The sequence below is a fragment of the Diceros bicornis genome, chromosome 1, assembly GCF_020826845.1.
Source record: "Diceros bicornis minor isolate mBicDic1 chromosome 1, mDicBic1.mat.cur, whole genome shotgun sequence".
In the NCBI taxonomy this organism is placed as follows: Eukaryota; Metazoa; Chordata; class Mammalia; order Perissodactyla; family Rhinocerotidae; genus Diceros; species Diceros bicornis.
Window position 1 is genome coordinate 15,512,235 of NC_080740.1, and position 25,650 is coordinate 15,537,884.

The following is a 25,650-nucleotide window of genomic DNA, read 5'->3' on the forward strand; positions in this document are numbered from 1 at the left end:
CTGCTCCAAAGACAGTCAAAGCAGCTCCCTCCTGGCACTTTGCAGAAATCTCTGAGAACACTTTCTATTTCCTGTTAGTCTTTTAATCTCCTATTAGTTTATAAGTTTCTCAAGAGCAAGGGCTACATCTTCATTCATTCTAGAATCCATCACATGAGTTACAGATAATAAGTGCTTAATAAATGTTTGCCGAAAATGTCTAAAGAGAACAAAGAGAAAGCACTGCTATTTTGAAGCCACATGCAACCTTTCCCTAAGCTGCATTCATTTCTTCATCAGAACAGGAATCACTGCTAATGGAAAAGTCCAAGTTCTCCAGCTGGTTGGCCGGTGCTTTCGTTTTCCTTTTCAGATCCTAAATCAGTCTTTATATTGATCACTCTAAGGACATCCCCTTTAGAAATTATAATTAAATTTTGGTCATGGATATATTTTATAGTTTCTAAAAATGTATGAATTCACTAATTTTCTCAACTGTTTAGATATTAAGCATACATTTTCAACCTTTTTTGGTTAAAGAAACTATTTTGATGAAGAAAAAGAAATGAATCTGCAAATACGCTTTCTACACATTTTAGTTAAAAAAATAATTTAACTTATTGCATGATAGTGCTGTTCACAAAGACTTTTGTAAAATTCTGTGTATTTAAGCGAGTTATCAAAGATCTTCACAGAACTGCTTTGATAAAGAAATTGAACCCCTTGATAAGAACCTTGAACTTCCCATACTGGCTGAATACATATATCACCCCAAGAACAGTGATCCAATTCACACCCTCCTTCCCCCCAAAACACAAATATCCCTCTTTGAGTGTTTTGGGTTGAAAACTGAGACAGCTCACTTGCGCTTGTGGGAGAAGCTGCTTTTAAAAAACACGATACAGTGGAATAAATTTAAACAGCAAAACATTAATTAAAAAAATGCACCACAGACACTGCATCACTAAGAAAGCCAGTAACTTTACTGAATTGTCTGCAAAATACAAATTATACCTTATTTCCAGCAGGAGAAACTTTTGAAAATTTCCCACTTTTATTCACTACAGACAGCTGAATTAAGTCCCTTGAGATACACAGATGTGGTTTAACTTAGTTATAACATCTTGTCATCTAGTGGCGACAAAGTCCAGCTTATGCCGCTGTGAGCCTCTATTTGAATATTTGTTGCAAATGCTTGTATGCCCTCATTTACAAGCTATTTTAATTACTGTCATTTAATGGAAACAAGTCCCCAGAAAAAGAAAAAGAAGAAAAATGATACAGCAAACCATCTGAAGCAATCCAAGTCCTACGCCTACAGTGACCCAGGTCTACTTTGCTTGGAGAGAACACTGGTCCTGCATTCAAACCACAACAGAATCCATCACTTCGCTGACCTCTCTGAACTAAACTGAGGTATGAATCAATTTGAGGTATGAATAGGGAAGGCAAAACGCAATACCCGATTATGAAAATAACCAAAATGGACAAATTTCATGGAGAAGATATGTGGCTTGGATTGCTCCACATCTTTGGTTAAAACATATTAAGAAAAGCCTTTAATTACATCTGTAGTCTGAAGCATTCTAACAGACACCAGTATTCCATCAATCTTCAAAAGATCTGTAGTGGCAGGAAATTAACGCCATATAAGTGACGACATCACAGCAGAGGGCACAAATGCGGACAGACGAAGTATGCCATGCTTAGGCAACAGCCTTTATTGAGGGTTCAAGTGGCTGCTGCTTCTTTAAAAAAAAAAAAAAAACTTCTTTTAAACAAAGAAACATAAAGCACTTACTCTCTGGAAAAACAAACAAAAGGATCAAGGAGGCAAAAAATGCTATATCTCTAAGTTAAAAGATGGGCATTTAAGAAAAACAAATACATAAAAGTGTGAGAGGGCAGACATTCTTTTAAAAAGTGTATTGGATTTTTTTTTTTAATTCTCACTTTAGTTAACATTAAAATGATCTGAGGATGACAGGTATTTTCATATTCATCATTACAAAATGCTAAATTCCACCTTTGGGAAAAAATAAGCCATTTTACTAAAAAACACAATTTTAAAAAAGGTTGAACAGCCTTCCACGCACCAATGCATACAATATACAGGTTGTGCAGGTTGCGTATATTGCATCAGTGTTACCAGTATTTAAGCTTAATATTACCAAAAATCTTTTAAAATAGGATTAGCTATAACAATCCGCATAGCTGTGTAAAATGCCACTTATGGTTCTTTCACTTGCAATGAAGAATGTTGCCTAAAATGTTACTCTAGGGTGGGTTATGTAAAATAATACTCCCTCAGGGCTCTGCCCTAAACTCCTGAATACAAAGTATTTACGGTGATAAAAACCCAAAACCATACTAGCTTTGCAAATACAACAAATGATAAATTACAGATAAGGTCTAAGGGTAAAGATAGACAGCGATTGTTTACAGAAAGTGACTCATCACAATCAAAATTGTGCTTCTTCTCATTAAATCATCTTTAAAAAATTCTCAGATTATCCCTTCGCTATCTTGCCACCACTTGATGTGAATTCGGTAGTGGGAACAAGAGATGACTGGCATCCATTTTCAGGTGATTCTGTTCTTTTCATGTTCTTATAAAACTATTGTCAGAACTGCTATAAATAGCCAAGGCTTCTGCTGGTACTTTAGCTTACTTCATCTTCAGCATTAGAAATTCACTTTTTCTTTGTTGCTTAGGCAAATTGCAGGTAAAAAATTAATATGGCTATTTTTTCATATTTTCACATAATGACCCTTTCCCACCCACTAGTAAGTTTCTACTGATATTGATAAAGTGTTTTGAAATGACAAAGGACATTTGTGACATGTTTGCATATTTTACACACATCAAGTTATAAGGATGGGTTGTAAGGATGGGATCAAGTCTAAGGTCAGAAAAATGATTTGCTTAGTTTACCCCCACCCCCATGTGTGAATGTGTATGTGTGTGTGTGTATTTTCAGGGATGGTTTTCTATTTTTCCTCTGCATAAATGTTTTTCTTTCGTGTTCCATGGCTACCTTGAGTAGTGGGATATATGAAATGGCTGATAGATTTTAGTCTGTTTGTTTTTAGTATATAAAACGTTAGTACAAGGCAGGCTAGCATCCTATATGGATACAACCAAAGGTGCATTGTGGTCTAATTGTGAATTTCAGATCAAGTTAAGAAAAATATAGCCTCGTTAGTAAGGTATCTTGGCATTTGCCACCCAGCGGCAGCCTTTTACAATGAGAAACACATAGCAACTATGCATAAAAGAAAAAAATAGATAAGAAATGTCCTACACATGGTATTGCAGTGTCGATCTTAACTGTCTACATCTTCTTTGCTGTGTATGTCAATGCATATGATTGGAGATGAATCGACAGATCTTCACATTCCAAGAGAAGGAAAATCATTCCTAGACTGAAATCTCTTTAAACAATATATATCAACTTTTTTTTTTATGGCACTCACTTGATAAAGGGTCTGAAAATTAATCCCTTATAGACAAATATTAGACAAGAGTCATCATTATTTCTTGAAAAATTAAAAAAAGGGACATAGAGAGGTTCTTTAATGGGATTTCTTGAAATGGCTATTAAATCTCTTTATTGAAGGAAAAAATAGATGACATACATGCTTTAGGCAGAAGTGACATTTGGGGGTCCTGACACATCGGGATTGTTCAACAGTCCTATTTTGCTGACAAGATTGTTGAGGGTCAGTTAAAATAATTAAAAACAGATGACGAAGCAACTATTCCTTTACTGCTTCCTTCTTGTCTAGCACCCCGTCTTTCACATTTTTCTTCTGTGGGAATTTATAACATATGCATCGAGTAAACTCCATATCACTTGTTTCTAGGGCCATATTTGCAGGACATGTGCCCCAACACAGCTCCACTATTCTGGGCATAGTTCTAAAAAGCATATCAAATTCTAGGCTGAAAACCAACTAGATAATTTAGGATATGGGCAAGTTAGGGTATGCACTTACTGAATTCCAAGATGCATGGTGAAATGGTGATATCAGAAAGGGGCCCTGCATTTGATAAAAATGCAAAAACAAAAACAAAAAATAGCATGAAAGAAACTAATTAGTATATACAATGGATGTCAATTGACCCAACAGATTACGAACGTATTAAAAACAATTTAGGGTGTTGCAGTGTGATATGTTCTAATCCCACAGGTTATCCTTTTGACAGCTGACCTTGAACTTATAAAATGTATGCAGAGTAAAAGAAAACAGAAAGAAAATAGTTACTCAAATGTGCAACTGCACAAATATACCCCCCTCCCGCTATTAAGATAACAAAACTTCTGCTATTACCATAATATTATATATATTAGAAAGCTATACACAAGCATGTTAATTTCACAGATTTTTTAAAAGATTCTTAATATTTTATATAATTAGAAATACACATTTCAAAAACAAAACTTCTACAAAGAGAAAACAGTTATCTTGGTTAGCAAAGCATGGAGTTCTTCATGGCTTAGGGTAGTGCTTTCTATACAAAAAGTCCTTTTTGGTTTTTTACAGGACTGTTTAAAATATTAGCGAAGCTTATCAAGGGGGAAAAAAACACATTTTGGCTTAAGTAAACTACAAAAAGCCACAAATGCTTTGCAAACTCTGTCTTACCTTTTATATGAAAATAAGCAAAATGTAATGTACATATTTTTATATTTTTATTTAATAAGAGATGCAGACCCAGATTTATTTATTTAATTAAATACGTTAGCCCTCACACTCCACATTTTTAAAAATAGGTATGGTCCTCTTTTAATGGTTGTGATCCTTTCTAATGAGTGCCATACGCCAATGATATGCCTGCAGGTTTGTGAGCGTTCTAGGGATGTTAGGTGACCTGGCGTGTTCCTAACATTTACCAATGGCCACCCTTTGTCGGGTCTGTCCAAAACTTCTATACATTTTTCTATATGTTGCATAACAGCTGCTCTCTCTTTCAGTAAAGATCTGCCGCTTTTGGCAAATGTTTCCTTTTGTCTATTTACATGTAAATAACGTTGAACCTGCAACATGACACTATCTATTGTAACATACATTTTGCAAAGGAGCACAACAGTGAAAAGAAGGTAGCCTTAAAATCTATTTTGTACAAGTGTTCTGTTGTACAACTCAAGTGCTAAGCTGATCTCAGCATTTCTGTTTATCTTTATACTGTATCACTGAGGCAAATTTAAAAGTACTTTTACAAAACAGAGTACCTGACTTTTTTTTTTCCACACACAGCACATATAATGCATATCGACCCCCCTTCCCCATTAAGGTATAGCACACACACACACTGCAAGAAAAAAAAAAACTATTAAGTAATAATCTGATCATGTTGCCCATCCTTCAGAGAGTCGCATGCGCTTGACTGAGGGACTTTCCCTTTCGTCCGGCGAAGGTCTGGTGAGTCCAATGGGGGAGTGGAATTCGTTCCGGTGATCCTCTCGGTCGCTCCCGTCGTACGAACTGCTACAGCTGCTCAAGCTGTCAACAGGAGATCTCCCCGCCTCGTGGCGCGTGTGTTGTGGGTATCTCGAAGGGGTGGTGGTACGGTCTCTAGGAGGAGAAACAGGTTCTGACTTGATGTTGAGGCTTTGAGTAGAAGGCAGGGAGAGATTTGAACTCTGAGATAAATGAGTGCTAGTGCAAGCTCTGTAGGAGGAAAGGAAACCCAGTTACAGATGGAGGAGGCCTGGAGCCCCCAGGAACTCACAATTACATAAAACATCAGCTTAAAGACTCGCAAGACACCAGAGCATGCCCAGAGCGGGGAGAACGTGCTGGAAGCACTTAGGGGCATCGCCCTCTTAGAGCGATTTAGGATGCCTTTGTTGGTTTGCTCCGTACTAATTACAGTATTTAACTGGTCCAGGCCTCATAAATAATACCTCTAGTCTCTAATAGGCTCCCTAAACGGATAGGTTACCGGTTCAGAATGGTTTAACAAGACATGCTGGAAAAACCATTTTCTGTGCCCATGGAATTTCTCCCTAGATTAGTTTCAAAATATAATCTAAGACTAAAGATACAGTGTTTAGCTTTTGAATTAGATTTCTTTGATTTACTAATGCCTGTTTGAAAATTATTGTAAAAAGCTTACTATGGATATGAATGTGTCCCTCAATTTAATAAACACATACACATTAAATTGCATAGTCTTCAGAGAAAGTGAAGAGAGCTCAAATCTCCAATGAACAGAATCCACAAAATGCTACATACAACCATATCTGGTGAAAATCTGGGGAGAGGGGAACAAAGGGGAAGGAAGAGGGAGGTTGAAAATTATCTGCAGAAATTTTAAGTATCGGCTTAAAAACACTTAGACTTCCTACTCCACTGAAACTGTTGAATAATTAGACTTCATCCTTTCAAGTCACACGGGATGAAAATACCGTCTATTTTCCACAATTACCTCAACTTGGCTATTGCTAGTCTCTCCCTGCTGCGGTACTGAGGATTCCCACTCCTCTTATTTATAATTGGCGTTAGTTGTTGAATCTGGATTTGCCTAAGGAAACGTTGTTGCAAAGAAGGATCTGGTGTGATTTTGTTGTGTTTATAACCGTTAATCCTCATTTATTCCAGTACAGCATAACTTGCCCTTCTTCCAAAAATGTGGGAGAATTTAGATACTTGAAATTCTGGAGCGAAAAACACTAAGCCCTTCAGTGTAGATCAGCAAGCACAATGACTCTGATCAGCATAAACCATAGAAATATTGCCGACATCAATTTTAAGATGTTTGTACTGTTTTTACATTCTGATTGCACTGATATTCATGGCTAAAGTCAGCATGACTTGCCCGTATGGTCAAGAGAGTACAGAAATCTCTTTAACTGAGCAAGTGTCACAGTAAAGAATGATCCATACAGACACACCCATTTTAAACAAAGGAGAACTACTCATGTACGTCATTATGTTAACTTTCCAATGGGGAGAATTAGATGGCATTAAAAATGTCCTTATGAGCAGTGAGAAAATGGGTATGTATTTCTGAGGAAAAAGTGGAGTAACTTGGGGCTGACTTTTTGGGAGATGCAATTCAGGCTCAAGATGTATAGAGATATAAAATTAGTCAGAAATGAGTTTATCTTTGAGTGATGTTTTATGCAAAAGCACCACCTACTGGCAAAGAGTTACTTTCCTTCTCTTATTAATAGATGAGCTAATGTCGAGAATAACATAAAGGAGAATTATGTGTTTCCCTGATAAGCCTTCCTTTCGCTGGCTTTTACTACCTTATAGAATTGAAGCAATCTTAGCGTTTATATTAAGATACTACATTGAGTGTATCTAATTTTCAAGCACGTTTGTACTTGTAGTTATTTATTTGTAGTTTTTATTTTACAGTCTACACTAGTATGCTAATTTTCTAAGAGTTTTAATTAAATAATCTTTCAATCAAGAAGATATCAAAATGGGGAGGGGACACGTATTTTAAAAGGATCCATAATGGTGGACTATTTTATCTTGGTTCAAAGTTACTTAATGATTCATTTTGACGTCCGAGGAAGTCATCTTTTGATTTCTGGAAGGAAGAATTTTTCCTGGCTCTGGATAAGAAAGACTATTTCACTAAAATTTAATTAAATGCTTCTACTAATGAATTGCACAACTGTTTAATAATGAATGTCAATCAGGAGTCTGAAAATAAAGTGGCATATCAATAAACACTTTTGTCTGCCCTTTGACATTTAGATGGTCTTCACAGGCAGGGTGACGTGGAAAATTTGAAAAAATACTTGGTGAGTTGGACCAGAATAAGCAGTTAATCTGGATAAATTTAGCAAAAAATAACATAATCAAAATGCTGTCTCTTTAATACAGCCTTTGGAAGCTGCATTATCTCCTTATTTATGTATCTCCCAATGTCAACTGGCTTGTACAGATTTTGTTGCCTCTCTTCTCCATGAAAGCTAGAACATCTACTGTTTATCCCATCCTTTATACAAACAGGCTGATTCCTAAGTTTATCTTTTGGTGGCACTTCATTTGACACTGAAAGCATATATGAAGCATTTTGAGTGGTTCTGGGGACACTAAATCACAGTAATGAAATCTAAGTGGTATCTTAGATTCAGCTTCATTATATTGTGGTATAGGATTCAAAATAGAATGAAATTTAGTTGGCTAGACTCTGTTATCAAAGAAATATTTTCTTGAAAAGAAAAAGGAGCACTAAAAAATCTCTTAGCTGTATATATGCCAGATTCAGATGTAAGCCTGTTGGTCTATTTGTTCTTGAGAAGGAAACCTTTATAGACACAGATAATTGTGAAATACTTCAGATGTGTGGGTGATGAAGAGGTGGGTGGGGAGAGAAGCCGGATACGCAAGTTGCCCATATCAAGTCCTGCTGCAGGTTTCCATCTACTACAGACGCCTTCCAACTGGGAAACACCTACCCTTCCCTATAACTGTTCAGGAATGAAACATGACTGGATAGTTTTATTCACATTTCTTACTGCCTCCTCCTGGAAATTAGACTATTAAACTATATTTAACCTAACCTTTTAAAAGTCATCTTTACTGCAAGTTATCTCTCTCAGTATGTACTGAACACCCACATCAACAAAGATGACGTATAGAAGTGCTTTCAGAAAACAGGTTGCCCTTTATTCCGGTGGTAGGAGAAGAACACCAAAAAATTTGAGGGTCAATTTCTCAAATATTAGTATTCAAATGACTTTCACTAACCCTCGATGGCAAGTTCCTTCTGCCAGTCATCTCTGCTCCCTACATCAAATCAGTTTATGCTGTTTATCTAACTTAGTTAGATAAGATCAGATACTAGATAGTAAAGTATAGCTTTGAAGACTCAAAGCTATTTCCATGAACAAAATACGAAGAGCTCTTTTATACCTTTTTAATTTTGAGAAAGAATTGTGGTGACCCTCTTGGGCTGCCAAAAATACAGTAGTCCCCCCTTATCCACGGTTTCACTTTCCGTGGTTTCAGTTACCTGCGGTCAAACTCTGTCTGAAAATATTAAACGGAAAATTCCACAAATAAACAATTGATAAGTTTTAAATTGTGCACCATCTGAGTAGCATGATGAAATCTTGCACCATCTGGCTTTGTCCCGCCCCGGACGTGGGTCGTCCCTTTGTCCAGCGTTTCCACGCTGTATATGCTACCTGCCCTACTGGCCGTTAGTCACTTAGTAGCCATCTCGGTTATCAGATCAACTGTTGCCGTATCACAGTGCTTGTATTCAAGGAATCCTTATTTTACTTAATAATGGCCCCAAAGTTCAAGAATAGTGATGCTGGCAATTCGGACATGCCAAAGACAAGTTATTGTTGTTAATCTCTTACTGTGACTAATTTATAAATTAAACTTTATCATAGGTCTGTATATATAGGAAAAAGCATAGAATACATAGGGTTTGGTACTATCCTCAGTTTCAGGCATCCACTGCGGGTCTTGGAACAAATCACACGGATAAGGGGGACTACTGTATCTACTTTGGTGGAGCTGAAACATATTTTATTCTGCTTTGAACACTGTATCTATCCAAAAGAATGTGAAGCCACCCCACAAGTATCTGAGGCTAATTTGACCTGGAAAAACATTGATTTTTTAAAAGTGATTTACACTGTAAGGAATTAAGGCAGCTCATATAATTTATTTTACATAAATATTACAAGCTGAGATGTTTTTAACAGTTTAAGATTTAATTGTGTGAACATGGGCTAGTCCATTTGAGGGAACCTCCTTTTGAAAACTGTGCGTGTATGTGTGTGTGTGTGTGTGTGTGTGTGTGTGTGTGTGAGAAAGAGGGGGAGAGAGAGAGAGAGGAAGGAAGGAAGGAAGAAAAGAAGGAAGGAAAGCCAAAATTAGAAGGACTGGAAGGGGTATCTATTTGAGGGATAAGGGAAGTGATTAAGTGCAATAAAAACTCATAGACTAAATTCAGAGTCAAATCATGCACCCTGAGAATCGGTGTTGAAAGAAACCGGAACTAAACAAAATGCTTCATCCCTGGCTGTTGTAATTAAGTTCCTTTCTAGTCCCGAGCTGTCTCTTTTCTCCTTTACTGAAGCCTCTATTAAGGACAGCAGAGAATTATATTCTTCCCATGACAAAAAAGAGAATTTTAAAATTGTAATATACTTAAAATATGTAAATAAATATGTATTTTCTATGTAAAAATGCAAATTGTCAGGTGTTACTGAAAACAGAAAGCCACATTCAGAGAAAATAATATGACTTTTGACATTGATAATTTCTAAGGAAATCTAGTCTTTTAATGGATGAATTTTGTGAAAAATGAGAAGTAAACAGCTACCTTTATTTCTAACAAGCAGCATGTACAGTGGATTCCCTGCTGAGCCACAGAAGTACAATGCTACATGTATGTATTTTAAGATTGCCTGGATGGTGTGATGTACTTAGTGATAATTAACCTGAAAAAGTTATTGCAATAAATGTCTACTTGGATAGTTAACATTTCCGAGAAAATTTAAATGTTATCCTAAAAAAAGAAACTCTGTTACTGATCAATATTTACTATATCTTCAAAGTTAATCTTTCAAGAAAGCAGAGCAACAATGTCCAGTGAATTTATTTTATTATTTACATGAGAGGTTAGATTTTCAACAATGGTGATTAGTGAGTAGGATGGGCATGAGCAGTCGGTGAGTGGGTGAAGACTCCATAACCAGAGCACTAATCTCTGTGAAATCAAGTCCACGTGAAAGTTCATGGGGGTGGGGGAGGGGTAAGAGAGACGAAGTTGTGACAGCAATCGCTGATGTTTATTCTAATCAGAGTTTTATTCTCATTATCTCCTTAGAAATATGAATACACAACTGGTTAACCATTCTGAGCAAATGGCTCAGCAGAAAAGTAAAAGTGGGGTAGGCATATAGAATGTTTCTAAAATATAAAAACTTATTATCTTTAAATATTTAATATTCTTCTAGTATTTTCTTTTGAAGATAAACTGCGGTTTTGGAGTTATTAGTTAAACTTAAAGTCAGGTCTTCAGTTCATGTTTCGAACTTAAAAAAATATATTTGTTTTACAAGTGGTGTGAATTGTGAATTCAAGGCTTTTTAAAGTTTGAACATTTCCATTGATAAATGACAGGAGTCATTTCCAGGATAAAGACGTATCTCAAAACTACCACAAGGGGGCAGAAATACACATCTTCTGACTTCAGAAAACAACAAAAATTATTTTTATACCCAAATTTAGGTAATTAGTATATGTATGTACATATACATATATATTTATATTCATACAATATCTATAAATATACAACTGTACTATGAGTACATTTTAAATATATGAAATCTGTATATCGGTGGAATAGTTGATCCTATGAGTATTAGGTTAACATTAGCATGAACTATGTGGTTTATGCTGAGTGAGGATTCTCAAATATCTCAAAAACTTAAAGAACTTCTAACTATAAATGCCTTCTTTTGTCTCACATGAGCTATGTGAAAACTTAACTAAATAAAAATTTATCATCAATAGAAGTAGAAACAAATGGAGCCTAAAACCACAGGGAAATAATTGACCTCATTATCACAGGGCTCCCCCTCCTCTTAAAGAATAAGGAAAGTAATATTTAAGCTACTTGAAAGGTATTGATCTGATAATTACTTTCAGATTTTGATAAAGTAGAATTTTACGTCCTCCGATGGGATATTAGAGCGTATATTTAGAGATTGCCATTTGTCATTTAAAAACGCATTTTAAAGTGTATTCTAAAAGAAGTAACATTGCTTACCCCAGCTGACTGAGGGCGGATGGCGGCATGTTATGTAGGTGCTGCTGTTGCCAGCCAGTTACTGACCCAAGATGGAGAGCGCTGGCTGTGTTGAACCCAGACAGAGAGGACAGGTCCGCACTACTCAGAGAGTACTCTAGACCAAAGAAGAAACAGTAAGTGTAAATATTTAATTTGGAAATTATCAAATGGTGAATAGAATAAACATTTTCAGTTTTTAAATATTCTATTCGTATTATTCAATGATTGTTATAAAATTTTTAATTTGGGGAGTAAGAAGGAAATAAAACATTAGGAACAATTTTAATTTAACAGAGATATACTATATACCAAAAAATAAGTATTCCATGAAAACTTCAAAGTAGTACAACCTGAAATTCTAGTTTATTAGAACTACAATCTGGTATTACAGTATATAACTATTTGATGATCTAGAAATGTTTTTTAAAACAATCCCAAGAAAGGGAGCTTTCTATTACATCAAAGAAATAACAGCTCATTTTCCTTCAAATTGTTCTTCTATATTGAATTCAGGTTGGGTTAATAAAACTTTCAGTCACTTAAGAAAGAAAAATGTGGATATTCACTTTGTCTTAGTAACAAATAGGTAACGGTATAGTGCTCTGGACACCACAGGTACTAAATAAAGCTTCCTAACAGACTAAAAGGTAATATCTTTTTCATTTTGCTTTTTAATAAAAAGTATTTAATGTACTATTTGAACATGGCAAAGCTACTCACCGGTACCATAAGTTGTTGAAATGGCTGATGGATATCCTCCCATCCCTTGTCCTGGTAAAGTAGGAGTTGCTACGGAAACCACTGGGGTAGCCAATGACTGAGCAGACTGGGAGTTATTTATCCTTTGATTCTTTTAAAGTAAATAAAAGGATATTACTGATGGAATTTTTTAAAAAGTTAAAAATATTAGATTTCAGTATTAGTTTTGCACATAAAGAGATAACTTGGTACATCTCTCATGAAATTAATCATTTAACATGTGTCTCTATGAACTATGCCAACCCTATCATTTACAATCCTTCAAGAGACCAGTTGTTGCCATAGTAACCCATTACATCAGTATCTCCTAGGCAACGGAACTAGTAACAAGTACCATAGCTTTATTATGGGTAAAACCAGACTATGTTGAAAACTGATGAAATATGTATACTGTACTTCTATTGTTTCAGTTTTTATTCAAATGCAAATTTAAAAAATTAAAATCAACCATGGTGTTTTTTATGCTCAGTTCTATAATCAGCAGAGCAGATGAGTAGAATTTCATGCTACATTCTGACCAGCAGGTGGTGCTCTGATCACTTTTTTCAGATTCTTCTCAACTTCCCTGAAACTAGATGGTACGGCAGCTAACGTGTATATTTAACTCCTTACAGTAAGGAGGTTAAAAGATTCACATAAATTTGAAGATCATGAGAATTTAATTCTTAGAAAAATAAGTATCTTCATGGTTTTAAATAACTAAGGAAATTTTTTTGTTTGTTAGAATTTTAGTATAAATTTAAGTCCTAAAATAAATGGAAAACATGGCCTTCACTTACAGAGGTTGAGACAGAAAAATAACCTGATATTCTTTTCACCATTTCTTTCATACAGTGAAATTAATGGTACTTAAATATAATCGATGCTGACACACTATGGTAACTTCCAAATTCCTCGCATTTTTGTAGAGCTACCACTCCACCTAAAAGTCACTTGGATCGCCCCTTGTACATGCCATTTAAGGGACGTAGTCTCACCACTTACCAAAAGCAGGTCGACATCCTCAGACTGAGAGCATGGGGAAGGAGTTTCATTAATTAGTGTTTGTAAATATTTATAATTGGGCAAAATCTTTTCAACAAAAGGAATAGCATCTTCTGATAGACACACCAGTTTAAACAGTTTTAAAACTCAGCCTCTAAAGATAACTCCTTACAAAGACACTCTTTGTTTCCCTTAATGAGCTGTTTGTCTGAAATGTGAAGACAATCTATCCAGTTTTCAGCACAGGTCAGTGTCTCAACGTTCATTATTTCACCACCACATTTTGAAGAAAAAAAAGATTGCACTTGGAAACCCCACTTGCTGGAGCAGACAGGAAGCTGCACGTGGCTGCTGGGGAGAGACCTGACCGACCAGAATCCCTGGGAAAGCATCAGTTTTAAGGGACTTGGAGTAAATCTGCTGAGAGAGACAGCCTGCCATGCACGGCCCACACTGCTTGGCCGTGGCCCTGTGGGAGCTTTTATTTATTAGAGCCAGTCTTTTCCGAAGGGAACGTTGCATATTATGTGATTTTTTTTTTGGTTGATATTCAAAATTAATCTGTACTGTGCCATAATAAACTAATCAGCTTGCAGGACAGTTTTACCCTGAAGCTTGCCACAGAGCACAGAAAGAAAAAAAATGTGTTTGCAGAATGATCTAAATTTGTCTCCTGAATCTTGGTTTTACATGTTCTCGCTCTTAAGCAAAGCTAATTTGGAGAGCACTGATGTAAGTCTCTTTGTTGCTGAATACGATCCCATAATATTATCTGCATCTTAGCCCTGCAGACCCAGGGGAAAGAAAAATGATAGAGTCCAGGGATATTATTTATACTTCTATTTTATATTTATTTATGTGTTTTTCTTGCAAGTGCCACAAATCTTTTTTTGATGTAAAATAGAACCTTGTCCTCGAAATGCCTAGGCTTTTAAAACAATTTGCTTTTGAGCTATCTGCATGAAGCACATATATGGAAAGATGAATTGAGGCAGTGCATAGGCACATGATGTATTAAACATTGTCATTGCAATATACCTAAGAAAAGAATCACCAATTAACAGGAGAAAGTTCATTTAGAAATTATGGAAAAGATTTTTCATCCTCCAGAACCTTGAGGACATAAATAGTTCAATATTGTAAAAATCTGTTATGAAATACCTCATTCTGTGAGTTTGAGTCTACCCTTGGTCAAACCATATGTCCCATAAGCAGAGTAATAGATAATGATTTTTTTCTAATTATAAATTGGAGGCCTTAAAAGGAAATGTTTTCTTTGCCCCTGAACCCCAGTCCTATAGTGGAGTTTATTGGATGTTGGTACTTTTTTACATGGAAAAGGGAAATGGAAACCAGTGACCAGAAATAATAGCTAAATACAAACAGGGCTCCAGCAACAGCACTGATGTGTGAACTTTCTGGGAGCACTTAGGTAATTCAAAAGTTAGACAAATACAAAAACAGCAAAACATATACAAAACGTTATCAACATTTATTTAAAATGTAGTTTTGCATTACCACGGATGGCATCGTATTCTTGCTGCCTGGCGGAATAAGAACTCGGAGATCTGGTTTACGGTTATTCATCCCTAAATTCATGGGGGGAGGAGATTTTGCTTGCATATTCTTGTTCAAGTTACCAGGTGAGACCAGCAGACCTGGTGAGTTGCGGGGATTGCCATACCCGTTCCCTGTTAACACAAAACCATGAGAACACTCAGGAAGAAATCTAGACTCAAATATGTTTCTAGAGAATACACTACATGAAATTAAAAACAAAAGCTTAGGAGGGTAAGACATGCAATACCGCCCACTGACAGTCCAGAGGATGACTGACTTCACCTCCACGTGAAGAATAACCCATTCGGTTAGTTATTGAATATTCCTCTGAAGGAAGATTAAAAACTTCTAATGAGAAGAGAGCTAATATATGTCAACTTGCTCAGAAACCAGCATATACTTTTTTTCTATTAAAAACATTCGGGAAGAAAGTCAGACAGTCGCTCAGGGTCTAAGAAAAGCACAGAATTGGTCCTGCACTTTCATTGACCAGTTCGGCAGAGGCCTGCCTGGCGTGACTTATCTTTCAGTTTGATGGTTTGGGTTTTATTCTGTGTCTGTGTGTCCTTAAATGAAGAAAGGGCAGACCAGCAAGACTGTAATTTCTAGGAGGGCAGGAGAAGCAGCCTCTTACACGTTTTGCTGTTCAGTTCCCTTTTCTTTGAGCTATTTCTCCCTATGGTTCTCCTCCATCTGCTTTGCCCTCCTCACTAAGTTCAGGGTATGAACCGGAAGACTTGCTCTCCTGCTCACACACAACTTCAAACAGCAGGACCCCTTCTCAGGAGCTGGAATGAAGGGAGGACGGCTCCACTAAAGTGCTGATTCACCGGGGCACAGGAGTAGCCGTCTAATGAGAGCACTGAAAGGGTTTTCTTAGGCTTCTGATGTTTAGTCCCTACTAACAGAAAAATGGATAGTTGAAGGTCTCCATTTCTCATACTTCAAAATATACTGCTCCGTGACGGGAAGAGCTACAGAGGGAGTTGATGCAACCTGAGCTGACACAGAAAGTCATCTGCTGGCTTCCTCTGCTGCCTCTGATTGGAGAAACAGAGACACCAACTAGCTGATTCAACAGTCCTTGCTGGAAAACTAGACAGTTGTTTTCTGAAGCTCTGTAAAGGAGACAGTCAAACCTCGTTGTTACTGTCATCATTGTCATTATCGTAAAACACAAGTATCTATTACCCCAGGATGAATGATACTGTGTGCTACCCAGTGGGGGTGCGAAGACAAGGCCCGGTCCTCAAAGGCCCTGCTGTCCCTTGGTGGCAATCCAATACATACATGTGTAAACGTACAAACCAAGACAAGGCAGCCTAGGGTGAGATGCCCACAGAGCAACCCGGATTAAGTGTTACTGAGTTCCCAGGAGGGAAGAGATTATCCAATAAAGATTCATGGAAGAGGCAGGAATTGACGTGGGTCTTGAAAAAAAGAGAAGAGATTGTAAGATCTCTGGGCTTGTGACCGGGTGTTGGGAAAGGGCCGAGATGGCAATTTACAGAGCACAGGCAGGGACACTGAGGAACCAGGTTAGAAGGGAACCCATGAGGAGTGTCAGAGACCCTGGAGGGACATGGAGGTTGGGCTGTGCAGACCCTGAATTCCAGGCTAACATGTCTTGGGTTTAAATGGTGGAAAAGCAGACTTATGAAGGTCGCACAGCAGAATTATAACACGGGCCTCTAAGTGGACAGAGAGATCTGATGGCATTGGGATAGTCTGCAATTAGGAAGGCCTGGCAGTGTGATCCAGTCTGGAAACTACTGTGATGGCCTGAGCTAGAGGCGATGAGGAATTGGGAAGGCAAAGTGCAGGTATATTTCAGGAGATATTTACGGGAACATCTTTAGAATTAGAATATATTAGAGGCACACTGCGTACAGCACATTTGTTCTTCATATCCCATTCATTTACCTGTCTCATTTTATGCATGAATAAACAGGCTGAATATATAACAAATAACTACAAGCTTAAATCTGTCAATTGGATCATGCATAAAATTCTCCACATTACTGGGGGGAAAAAACCCAAAATAAAACAAATGAAACACCCCCAAAACATGTGTCAAGTACACAGTAGTTGCTTAAGAAATGTTGGTTGAATTTGAATATATATTACTCTTCTATCACAAAAACTTCAAGAAAATTAGCTAAAATTTCCAAAGCCGGCTAAATATGTCAAAAGCCAAAATTTTCTCTTACAGTTAATTTGGACAGTCTTCTCTGACAAAAGTTATTATACGAAACAAATACATTTACCTTTTATCACCAGGAGAAATAACAAAGAATATGTTCACTTAGAAAAATGCCTGATGAAATAGAATGCTCAGAGGAGTTTCATATTTAACATCTTACCGAATCATTACGGTGACTATGTTAGGGCTTTAGTTTTAATTAATAGATTCTATTGGATAAAAAGGGAATGAGAAAACCAAGACAAAATTTGCACTGTACTTTCCTGTCAGCTGAAGTCCAGACTGACATACTGATTACATATGTCATTTATCTATTAAGTCTGTGTGAGATCTGGTTTAAATAAACAATCAAATGGAAAATTAGCTGTGTAATTTCAAAAGAAGGGGGAAAGAAAAGTCAGTTAAGCAGTGCAATGAAGCTTGAATAGATCAGAAGAAACTAAAACCCCGGCTTGGTAGATGCCGATACTGGTTTGCATGGAGGAGTTATTTTGCTAAAAGGAAGTAAAACCGCTTCATGAAATGTGTTGTCCTGTGATAATGGCGAGCACTGAGCCAGTGGACGAAAATGGAAATGCTTCACAGCGGCGCTGAGAAAATTTTTTTTTTTTTTTAAACATTTTCTACAGTAAACTCTCCGAGAAATTCCAATAAAGCCTACGTCTTTTTGCCCACATTTTAAACAATGATTTGGGGCAGCAGTAGGAAAAAAAAAGTAAACAAACATTATAGTTTTTCATCCACTAAATGCCTGAAAACTAAAAAAATTGATTTGAGAAGCATTCTATTTTCCTCTTGGAATATTTCCTGTTATTTGGAAATTATGCCATTTGAGAAGATTCAGTCACATATTTTAAGGTGTTTACATGTTGAATGTAAAATATTTTGAACCACGATGACACTTCTTAAAATCATATTTTTAGCACATAAAGTTATTTTTAAGAACAAATAAATTCTGCCTTTCACCGGCGAATTTCTGCTGTTTTTAGCATATTGTGCCAGCTAGCATTTTGGAGCCATATAATAACCATTTCTGTTTCCAGCCACCAAGTTGTTATTCTTTTGGCATAATATAGATTCAGGAATGCAAGACTGTGGATCCTAAACCAGTGATATAGAAACCTATCATTTGAAAATCAATGATGAATACATGCGTGTGGTTTACTGCTAAGAAGAGCCTGCATTTAAACCGGCTCGGAAACCGCGGCCTCCTCCCCACTCAGAATGCTGTGGCCTTGCGTTGAGGCTACTGTCCTACCTTAAGATAAATTCCCCAGAGAGGACGGCCCGTGTAAAGCCAGGGCCTGGGGCCGTGGGAAACACCGCCTCTGAACCACCTTCAGGTATACATATTCAACCTTTCTTCATGCTATGTTTTAAAATTACCCTCTGCCTGGACAATTATCAATTTAGATGTGACTGTATGCAGATGTCACATTCTCCTGACCACTTAAAAGCATAAAAATTATAAAGCATGAGTGAATGGATTTCCTGATTATAGATTATAAGAAAATGCAGACCAGACCAACTTTAAAGTCGGTTTGTTTTATAGTTTCATTTGATTAAAAATATTGTTTCACATAAAATAAAACAATTTAAGCATTCATGATATAATTTGTATAAAGGATAAGAGAATCTACCTCGACTGGTTACAAGTTTCTAAACACTCATATTAAAACTAGTGTAAATAGACAGAACTTGAAAGGTGGTGTTACGAGAAAAAAAATTTTTTTCTCCCCAGTTCACTTGAAAACACTTGCTGCTTTTTTTTATTGACTCCTATTTTAAGAAGTTGTAAATTCAAAGAACATATTCCTGGCTTAAGATGTTCTGAGGAGGACATTGCCTTGTCTCACAGAGCTCAACTGAGCGTGTAGCTCTCTTTGAGCCCAAAGTTCTGAAACTTTCTCTTATTTGGGTGTTTAGACATTATGAGTCTTTTCACTTTTTTTTCCCGGGACTTTCAATTATAAATCAAGCATATAAAACTAATAAGCACAAAACAGAAACTAGTCCTTATGCACCAAGGCTAAATTTTTCATTGGCACGATCTTTTTTTTCAGTCTCCTAAATTGTCATCTTTGACTATTCCTTCACCCTCTTCCAACTCCATATCCATTCAGATGCCAAATCTTGTTAATATTTCTTCAGAATTGCCTCTCTCCATCTCCCTTGCCACCATCCTGGCTTAGGCCTTCATCACCATTTGACTAGGTCTTTCAGTATCCCCCCATCTGGATCCCTGGTCTCTAGCTGAAAGCTTCTTTACCAGGCCTTAAGATGTGCTTCAGGAAGGTTGCGAGCTCCTTAAAGCTGTATGCAAACTTTTGTGCATACGTATGATAATAAACCTAACGTACAGTCCCAAGATTTTCTCCGAAAATCTTCCTACAGTGCTGCTCCCACCAAGTTTCTTTTTCAGATCATACTTAACACACTTGGGTCAGTGCCCGGCTTGGCTCTCAGAACTGTACATAGTTTGACCCACTCTATCTGTCTAACCTAATGTCCATTGGCCATAGCCAAGCTCATGGTCCTCTGAATATGTCTGAGTCTTGGCTTTAGTAGTTCAACAACCGGCAGTGTTTGCTCTCCTGTTTAATTTAAATTCATTTTTCAGGATGAGTCAATGCCCCAATTCTCTCATGATGCCTTTCAAAAAACTTCAGCCCACCTTGAAATCACTCTCCTTTACACTCCTGCTGCAATTAGAGGCAGTGATAACTACGCAGAATACTAGTTCTTTAAGTGTTTCAGATGCTTGTAAAACAGATACACAGACTATGCTGGAAAAATTAGGGATTATTCAGGAATGACACTAAAAGTTAAGTTACTGAGGGAATGTGAGATGAGAACTGAAGATGTAATGCGTAACTTGTTAATTGCAAACACTGACGGTCTCTCCTGTTTATGCTACTTGAGAAATTTTTCTATTTTAGGTAATAATTACATACTGATGACCAAGTATACCATTGAGACAAACTGCTTATCAACCGTATAATATGGCAAGTCAGGAAATCATGCAAGTGCCCCCGACTAAATTTGTTTTAGAGAGTTAATTGAAGCTTCTTTTTCACCTGTTAATCATTCCACAGCACATTACCTTAGATAACCGCAAGTGGCGGAATCAAAGTAGAAATTTTTCTTAATGAAAAAGAAAATTCTGAGAAATTGGATCCTCTCGCCTACACTGACAAGTGTTTACTGCCATAAGTTATCTCTATATCAGGATGAATCTCAACAATAATTTACTCATACAGAACTTTCCACTGAAAGATGGGCTGCATGATATCCTAAGAAAGAAATGGTGAAAGGGTGGCAACTAAGAGTGAGTAGGATTTTATTAGACGGTCAGAGAAAGACTTCCCAGAGAGACAGAATGCATGACAGAGAGATCTCGGAGTCGCAACTGTATTCAGGAAGGACAAGCATTCCTATGAAGATGAAATCCCGGGTGTTTTAGGGTATGCAGTTTTCAGAAGTTGGAAAAGTAGGCTTGGCTAACATGAACCTCTCAGATCATGTTAAGTTTATACCATAGACTTGATACTAAACTTTATATTATACAATATAAGCAGCCAAAGTCAGTTTGTGAGTGGTAAGTGACGTCGTTAACTCCGCATGTTAGGAAAATAATAATAGTGGCAGTGGAAAGGATAGACTAAAGCGGGTTACGCTGCTACTAGGAAACTAGTTAGGACGCCCCGGCCACAGAACATAGGAAGAATGGGGTCTGAATAAGGCAGCAGAGTTGGGAAGATTTACAAGGCAGATGGGAGTTCGGGACAAGGGAGGATACGGTAGATAAGTCCAGGTTCTAGGCATGACATCTCCACTAGAGTTCCTTCAACCATACTGAGCCTTCTCAATGCTAAGTAATGATTTCATTATTGTGAGAGAAGCATAAATGTAATCTGAACCAGAGACTCCCCCACGCTCGCCTGAGGCAGCCGTCACCAACATGACCGCGCAATAATATTAACAATAGCAAACACTTTATACAGTATTATATACCAATAATATTGACAACATCAAGCATACACATTAAGTATCCAGAACAGTACCAGGCACCTAGTAACTGCTGTCTAAGTGTTTGCTATTATACATGGATATATATCACCCTCACAGCAACAAGCCTGTGAGGTACTAATAGCATCCTGTGTTATGTAATGAGAAAACGGAGGAACAGAGAGGTCAGGTAACTTGCTCAATGTCAAACAGCTATCAGCCAGGATTTGAACCCAGCAGTGCGTCCAGAGTCCACGCTTTGAAGTACAACACTGCCCTGCTCCTGGAGAATCAGTTACACTCGGAGCTTCTGAAAACCCTTCTGTGTCAAACCTCATTCTAAAACTACAGGAATATAAAGAAATAGAGGAAACAAATGAAATGTGAAACCCAGGACATGAGACTCAAAGGTCCCCCTAAGCCAGAGGTGATGTGAAGGCTTGAGGGACACGTAACATGGTCAACGTGGCCGCCATAAATAACAGTTCTCGTTCAGAAGACACTGAACTTATACAAAGAGACACAGAATGGTGATGTTCCAAACTATATTTCTGGTCTCCTTCTGGATAAATAAACATTTACACATAGGAAATATTGGGTTTAGCTGCACTAAATGCCAGAGCAGCTGTTTAACTTTCAGTGTGCTATTTCGAGTGGATGATTAAATATGCTTTTAAAGGTAGATTTTGTAATATTTTAGTCAATAATCTTCTCCCTTGTAATAGAAGGTAAAGATGTTTACCTACCTACTGTCAATTTAAGAGACCAGCTTCCTTCAGAACCACTTAACACAATAGTGAAATGCCCAGGATTTCATAGTATCTGCTACTAGTAGTTATCTGGAAAATAATTTCTAATATATAGGTGTATAAAATTTAGTTTGTTTAGTAATTTGTTAATGGTATCTTATTTTGGGGAATGTGGAGCAAGCTGCCACAGGAAAACATTAAGTCGAATATATAGTTGAACCTCTGATGTATTAATTTTTTGCTTCTACTTCAGCAAAATGTTTTACCAACTTAGGTTTTTTTTCCTTTCATTAGAACAATTTTGAAACATTGACAGTACAGTCATGCATCGCTTAATAATGGGGATATATGTCCTGAGAAATGTGTCATCAGGCGATGTCATCGTTGTGTGAACATCATAGAGTATACTTACACAAGCCTAGATGGTATAGCCTGCTACACAGCTAGGCTATATGGTCTTAATCTGATGGGACCACCATCCTATATGCTGTCTGTTGTTGACCGAAACATCGTTATGTGGCGCATGACTGTTACTGTCTTGTTAAACTAGAGATATCACATACATAATAATGCTCACTACCATCAATTACTTTCATATTTTACTTTTAAAGGTTTTAAGATAAGTTAGTTTCCAATATCAGGACATTGTTTTGTGTCTCAAACAAACATACGTCTTTTCACAGAAAATTACTTGAAATTGTATACAGCAGAATTGCTCACACGACCCACTACTCTACCGGAAGCGACACACTTAAAATAGTTTTTACTGGAAAAGTACTATGACTTTCTAGATTTCAGTCCTCTACTCACTTTGCCCTGAATGTCTAAAACCCTGTGAAAAAGTGCTAGGAACTATAAGTTATTCAGCTGTTGTGAATCACAATCAGGTTTTTTTTGAGGGAAAAGGAGATCTTTTTCATGGAATGGCTCTAAGGGAAAACGCAACCACGAAACATCTGGAGATCAGAAATCTGGGAATGATGAAAATTTTAATATGTCTACTGCAGAATGGGAAATCAGATTTCTGACTCTTATCCTGGTAAGGACTCCTGATTATAGATTCTTAAACATAAAATCAAGTCTCCACGCTATCTGGGGGTTTCTAAGGGAAATAATATAATAATGCATAATGTTAGACTATGAAGAAACTCCTGTGAAATCTCAGTGCCTTTTGCGGTGTATTCTTAGAAAAATACCCTAAGAAGACACCAAAGCCAAGACTATTTTTGGATGTACCAGTTAGAGGGCAGCAGACATTCTAAAAAGAGACTTGTCTCTTCTGCTTGACCATGTTATAGATTTCATATCTACCCCTCACGTCCTTGGTGTTTCTTTAATGTGTTGTGTTTAGTATCTTTTGTTAAATTAACAGTCTGTCTGTCAACTAGATACTGCACTTTAAACATTCAGCACATACAATAAGCTCTGGTCTGTGAGGCACAAGTAAAGAATTTTTACCTATTACTATGTTGTTTTTCTAAATATTGAGAGTCTATGTCATAAAGCAGGCTTGCGTTGGCAAGCCACTCTCTCATTTGTCTTAACAGTCACCTGGGTCAGGCATTATCATCCCAATTTTTGACTAAGAGGAAACTGAGTTCAGGGAGCTTCCGTGACTTGTCAGTAAGTGGGAGAGCTTTGATTTGAATCCAAAACACAGGCTGCTTCCACTACATTATTACAAAAGCCAGATGTTTCAGGTTTAGAATGCATCCTTACACTCCTCCCTCTCTCTGAATAAAGGCTCCATTTGCAAATAAGGAAGAAATTGACAATGATGTTTCCAGTGCAAAAAGGCACTCAAAATATCACTCTGCTTTGAGTACTGATTTACTGAAGGGATAGTTTTTAATTGTACCATAAAAATGATATTGAACCTTGTTATCTTCAAAAAATTCCACTTAACAATGAATGATAGATTTATGACTCACTTAATTGTTCACTTCTTGTGATTTTGGGGGCTGTCTCTTTGCTAAAAATGAGGGGGTGTCTTCATTATTGACACAATCGCTCATTCTTTCAGTCATTTTTATAAACAAAAATATTGAGACAGTAGAAATTAGAGAGAACGTGACAGAAGAGAAAGAATAATTACTTGTGGTTTTAACATTTACACACCTGCTGCAAACACATCAAAGGATCATAATGTTCAAAGTGAAATGTGTTGCACTGCACCGTACTGTGCTCCCATTCTGCCTCGGATTTATTAATATTTCCTCTTTACTCCCACCCTTGAGGGCAGCGGCTGGGGCAGACGTCTCTGTGAAGCCTACTAGGGCACGACTCACTCCCTGCACATTTAATAAATATTACTGGAATTGCATTAAACTAAGCTTTATTTTTTCCTTAGGAAATCAAGAATATAGATAATTATAATACTAACAATAGCTAGCTATTACTCTGGGGGTAATAGCTTTATTAACAAGCACTTACTCTGGGGCAGAAGCTATGTTAGGTGCCTTGCATTGATTATCTCACTTAATTTTCACAACAATCCTGCAAAATGGGAATTCACAGGCTTTCCAAGGGCAATAATGTCTTCCCTAAAATAACTTGTATGTCATATATTTTCCTTGGTTATTCTATTATTCTGAATATGTGCTTCTGGAATATTTTCCCAAGTTACTGCTTGAGCAAAAATTTTGCTCCACGATTTTACAGTTTTCTCTGAGTTGCCTAATATTAAACTAAGGCTCCTTTTTCGTGATTGTTATGTAAATTAATGTTATCATGTTTGAATATGCAAGCTGACCATAGATTTAGATTTGCTAGTATCACTACATTATAATAACATATATTAACATGGCAGGGATTTTTTCTCCTCACACTATATAAATACAACATAATCAGTTCTTTGCCATAACTGGAGGTTGTAAGTGGGGTGTAAGGTTAAGAAATTGTGAAAGAAGAGCAGAGTGTTTAGTACAACAATTAACAAGTAAATATTAAGTTCAGTTAAAACAACTGAAATGGAGCAATAGTAAATAAGTCCAGTTAATACTTAACACAGGTCGATTATAGAAATTGTTTAGCCAAGGTTTTGGTACAATGTAGTTTCCTTCAGTTTATAAAGTAAACTAAAGCAATATATTTGATTTGATCTTTCAAATATGAGACTGTATCATGACTATATACTCTTTGAATTGAAATTCAAATGAAACATACTATGTAAGTCTAACTGTAAAATTTAAGTGACTGGGAAAGGTTTGTCTAAAAACAGCAAATTATACTCTTGGCCGACAGCCTTCAAGCCCTGAAAAGTCCCTGGTAGGTAAAAAATTGATTTCCAAAAGAGGGGTTTTTTAACCACATCCCTCCTTCAGCATCTGCTGTCTATTGATGCACAATTTTATATCACTGATGATTTTTAAAAGAGCTTTTCTTTCCATATTATCTCCAAATAAAATCTTACGGTGACAGGGAAGAGAGAAACTAATAGTGTACAAGGGAAAAAAGACAGCTAAGAGAAAAAAGACAAATGTTGAGTAAAACTAATATTTTAGGAGGAGATATTAACTGCTTGAATTAATATTAAAAATGACCAAAGTTTTATCATCAGTCACACTCCTAGGTTAAATCAATGGGATATGAGTGACAAGACCAATTTTCACATTGCTTTA

General features: G+C 36.8%; 1 protein-coding gene across 5 annotated transcripts in view; it reads right to left on the bottom strand.

Annotated features, from left to right (window-relative positions):
• Positions 1 to 940: 940 nt before the first annotated feature.
• MEF2C (myocyte enhancer factor 2C) overlaps positions 941 to 25,650 on the bottom strand; it is a 146,820-nt gene continuing 122,110 nt past the window's right edge. For 4 of the 5 annotated variants that reach the window (XM_058527877.1, XM_058527795.1, XM_058528141.1 and 1 more), the window contains 4 exons: positions 15,029 to 15,201; positions 12,488 to 12,617; positions 11,747 to 11,882; positions 941 to 5,655 (listed from right to left, as the gene is read on the bottom strand). In XM_058527877.1, the coding sequence (XP_058383860.1) occupies positions 5,334 to 5,655; positions 11,747 to 11,882; positions 12,488 to 12,617; positions 15,029 to 15,201 (761 nt within the window). In that variant the 3' untranslated portion in view covers positions 941 to 5,333. The remainder of the gene's footprint in view (positions 5,656 to 11,746; positions 11,883 to 12,487; positions 12,618 to 15,028; positions 15,202 to 25,650) is intronic. The other variant, XM_058528057.1, reaches the window with a different exon arrangement.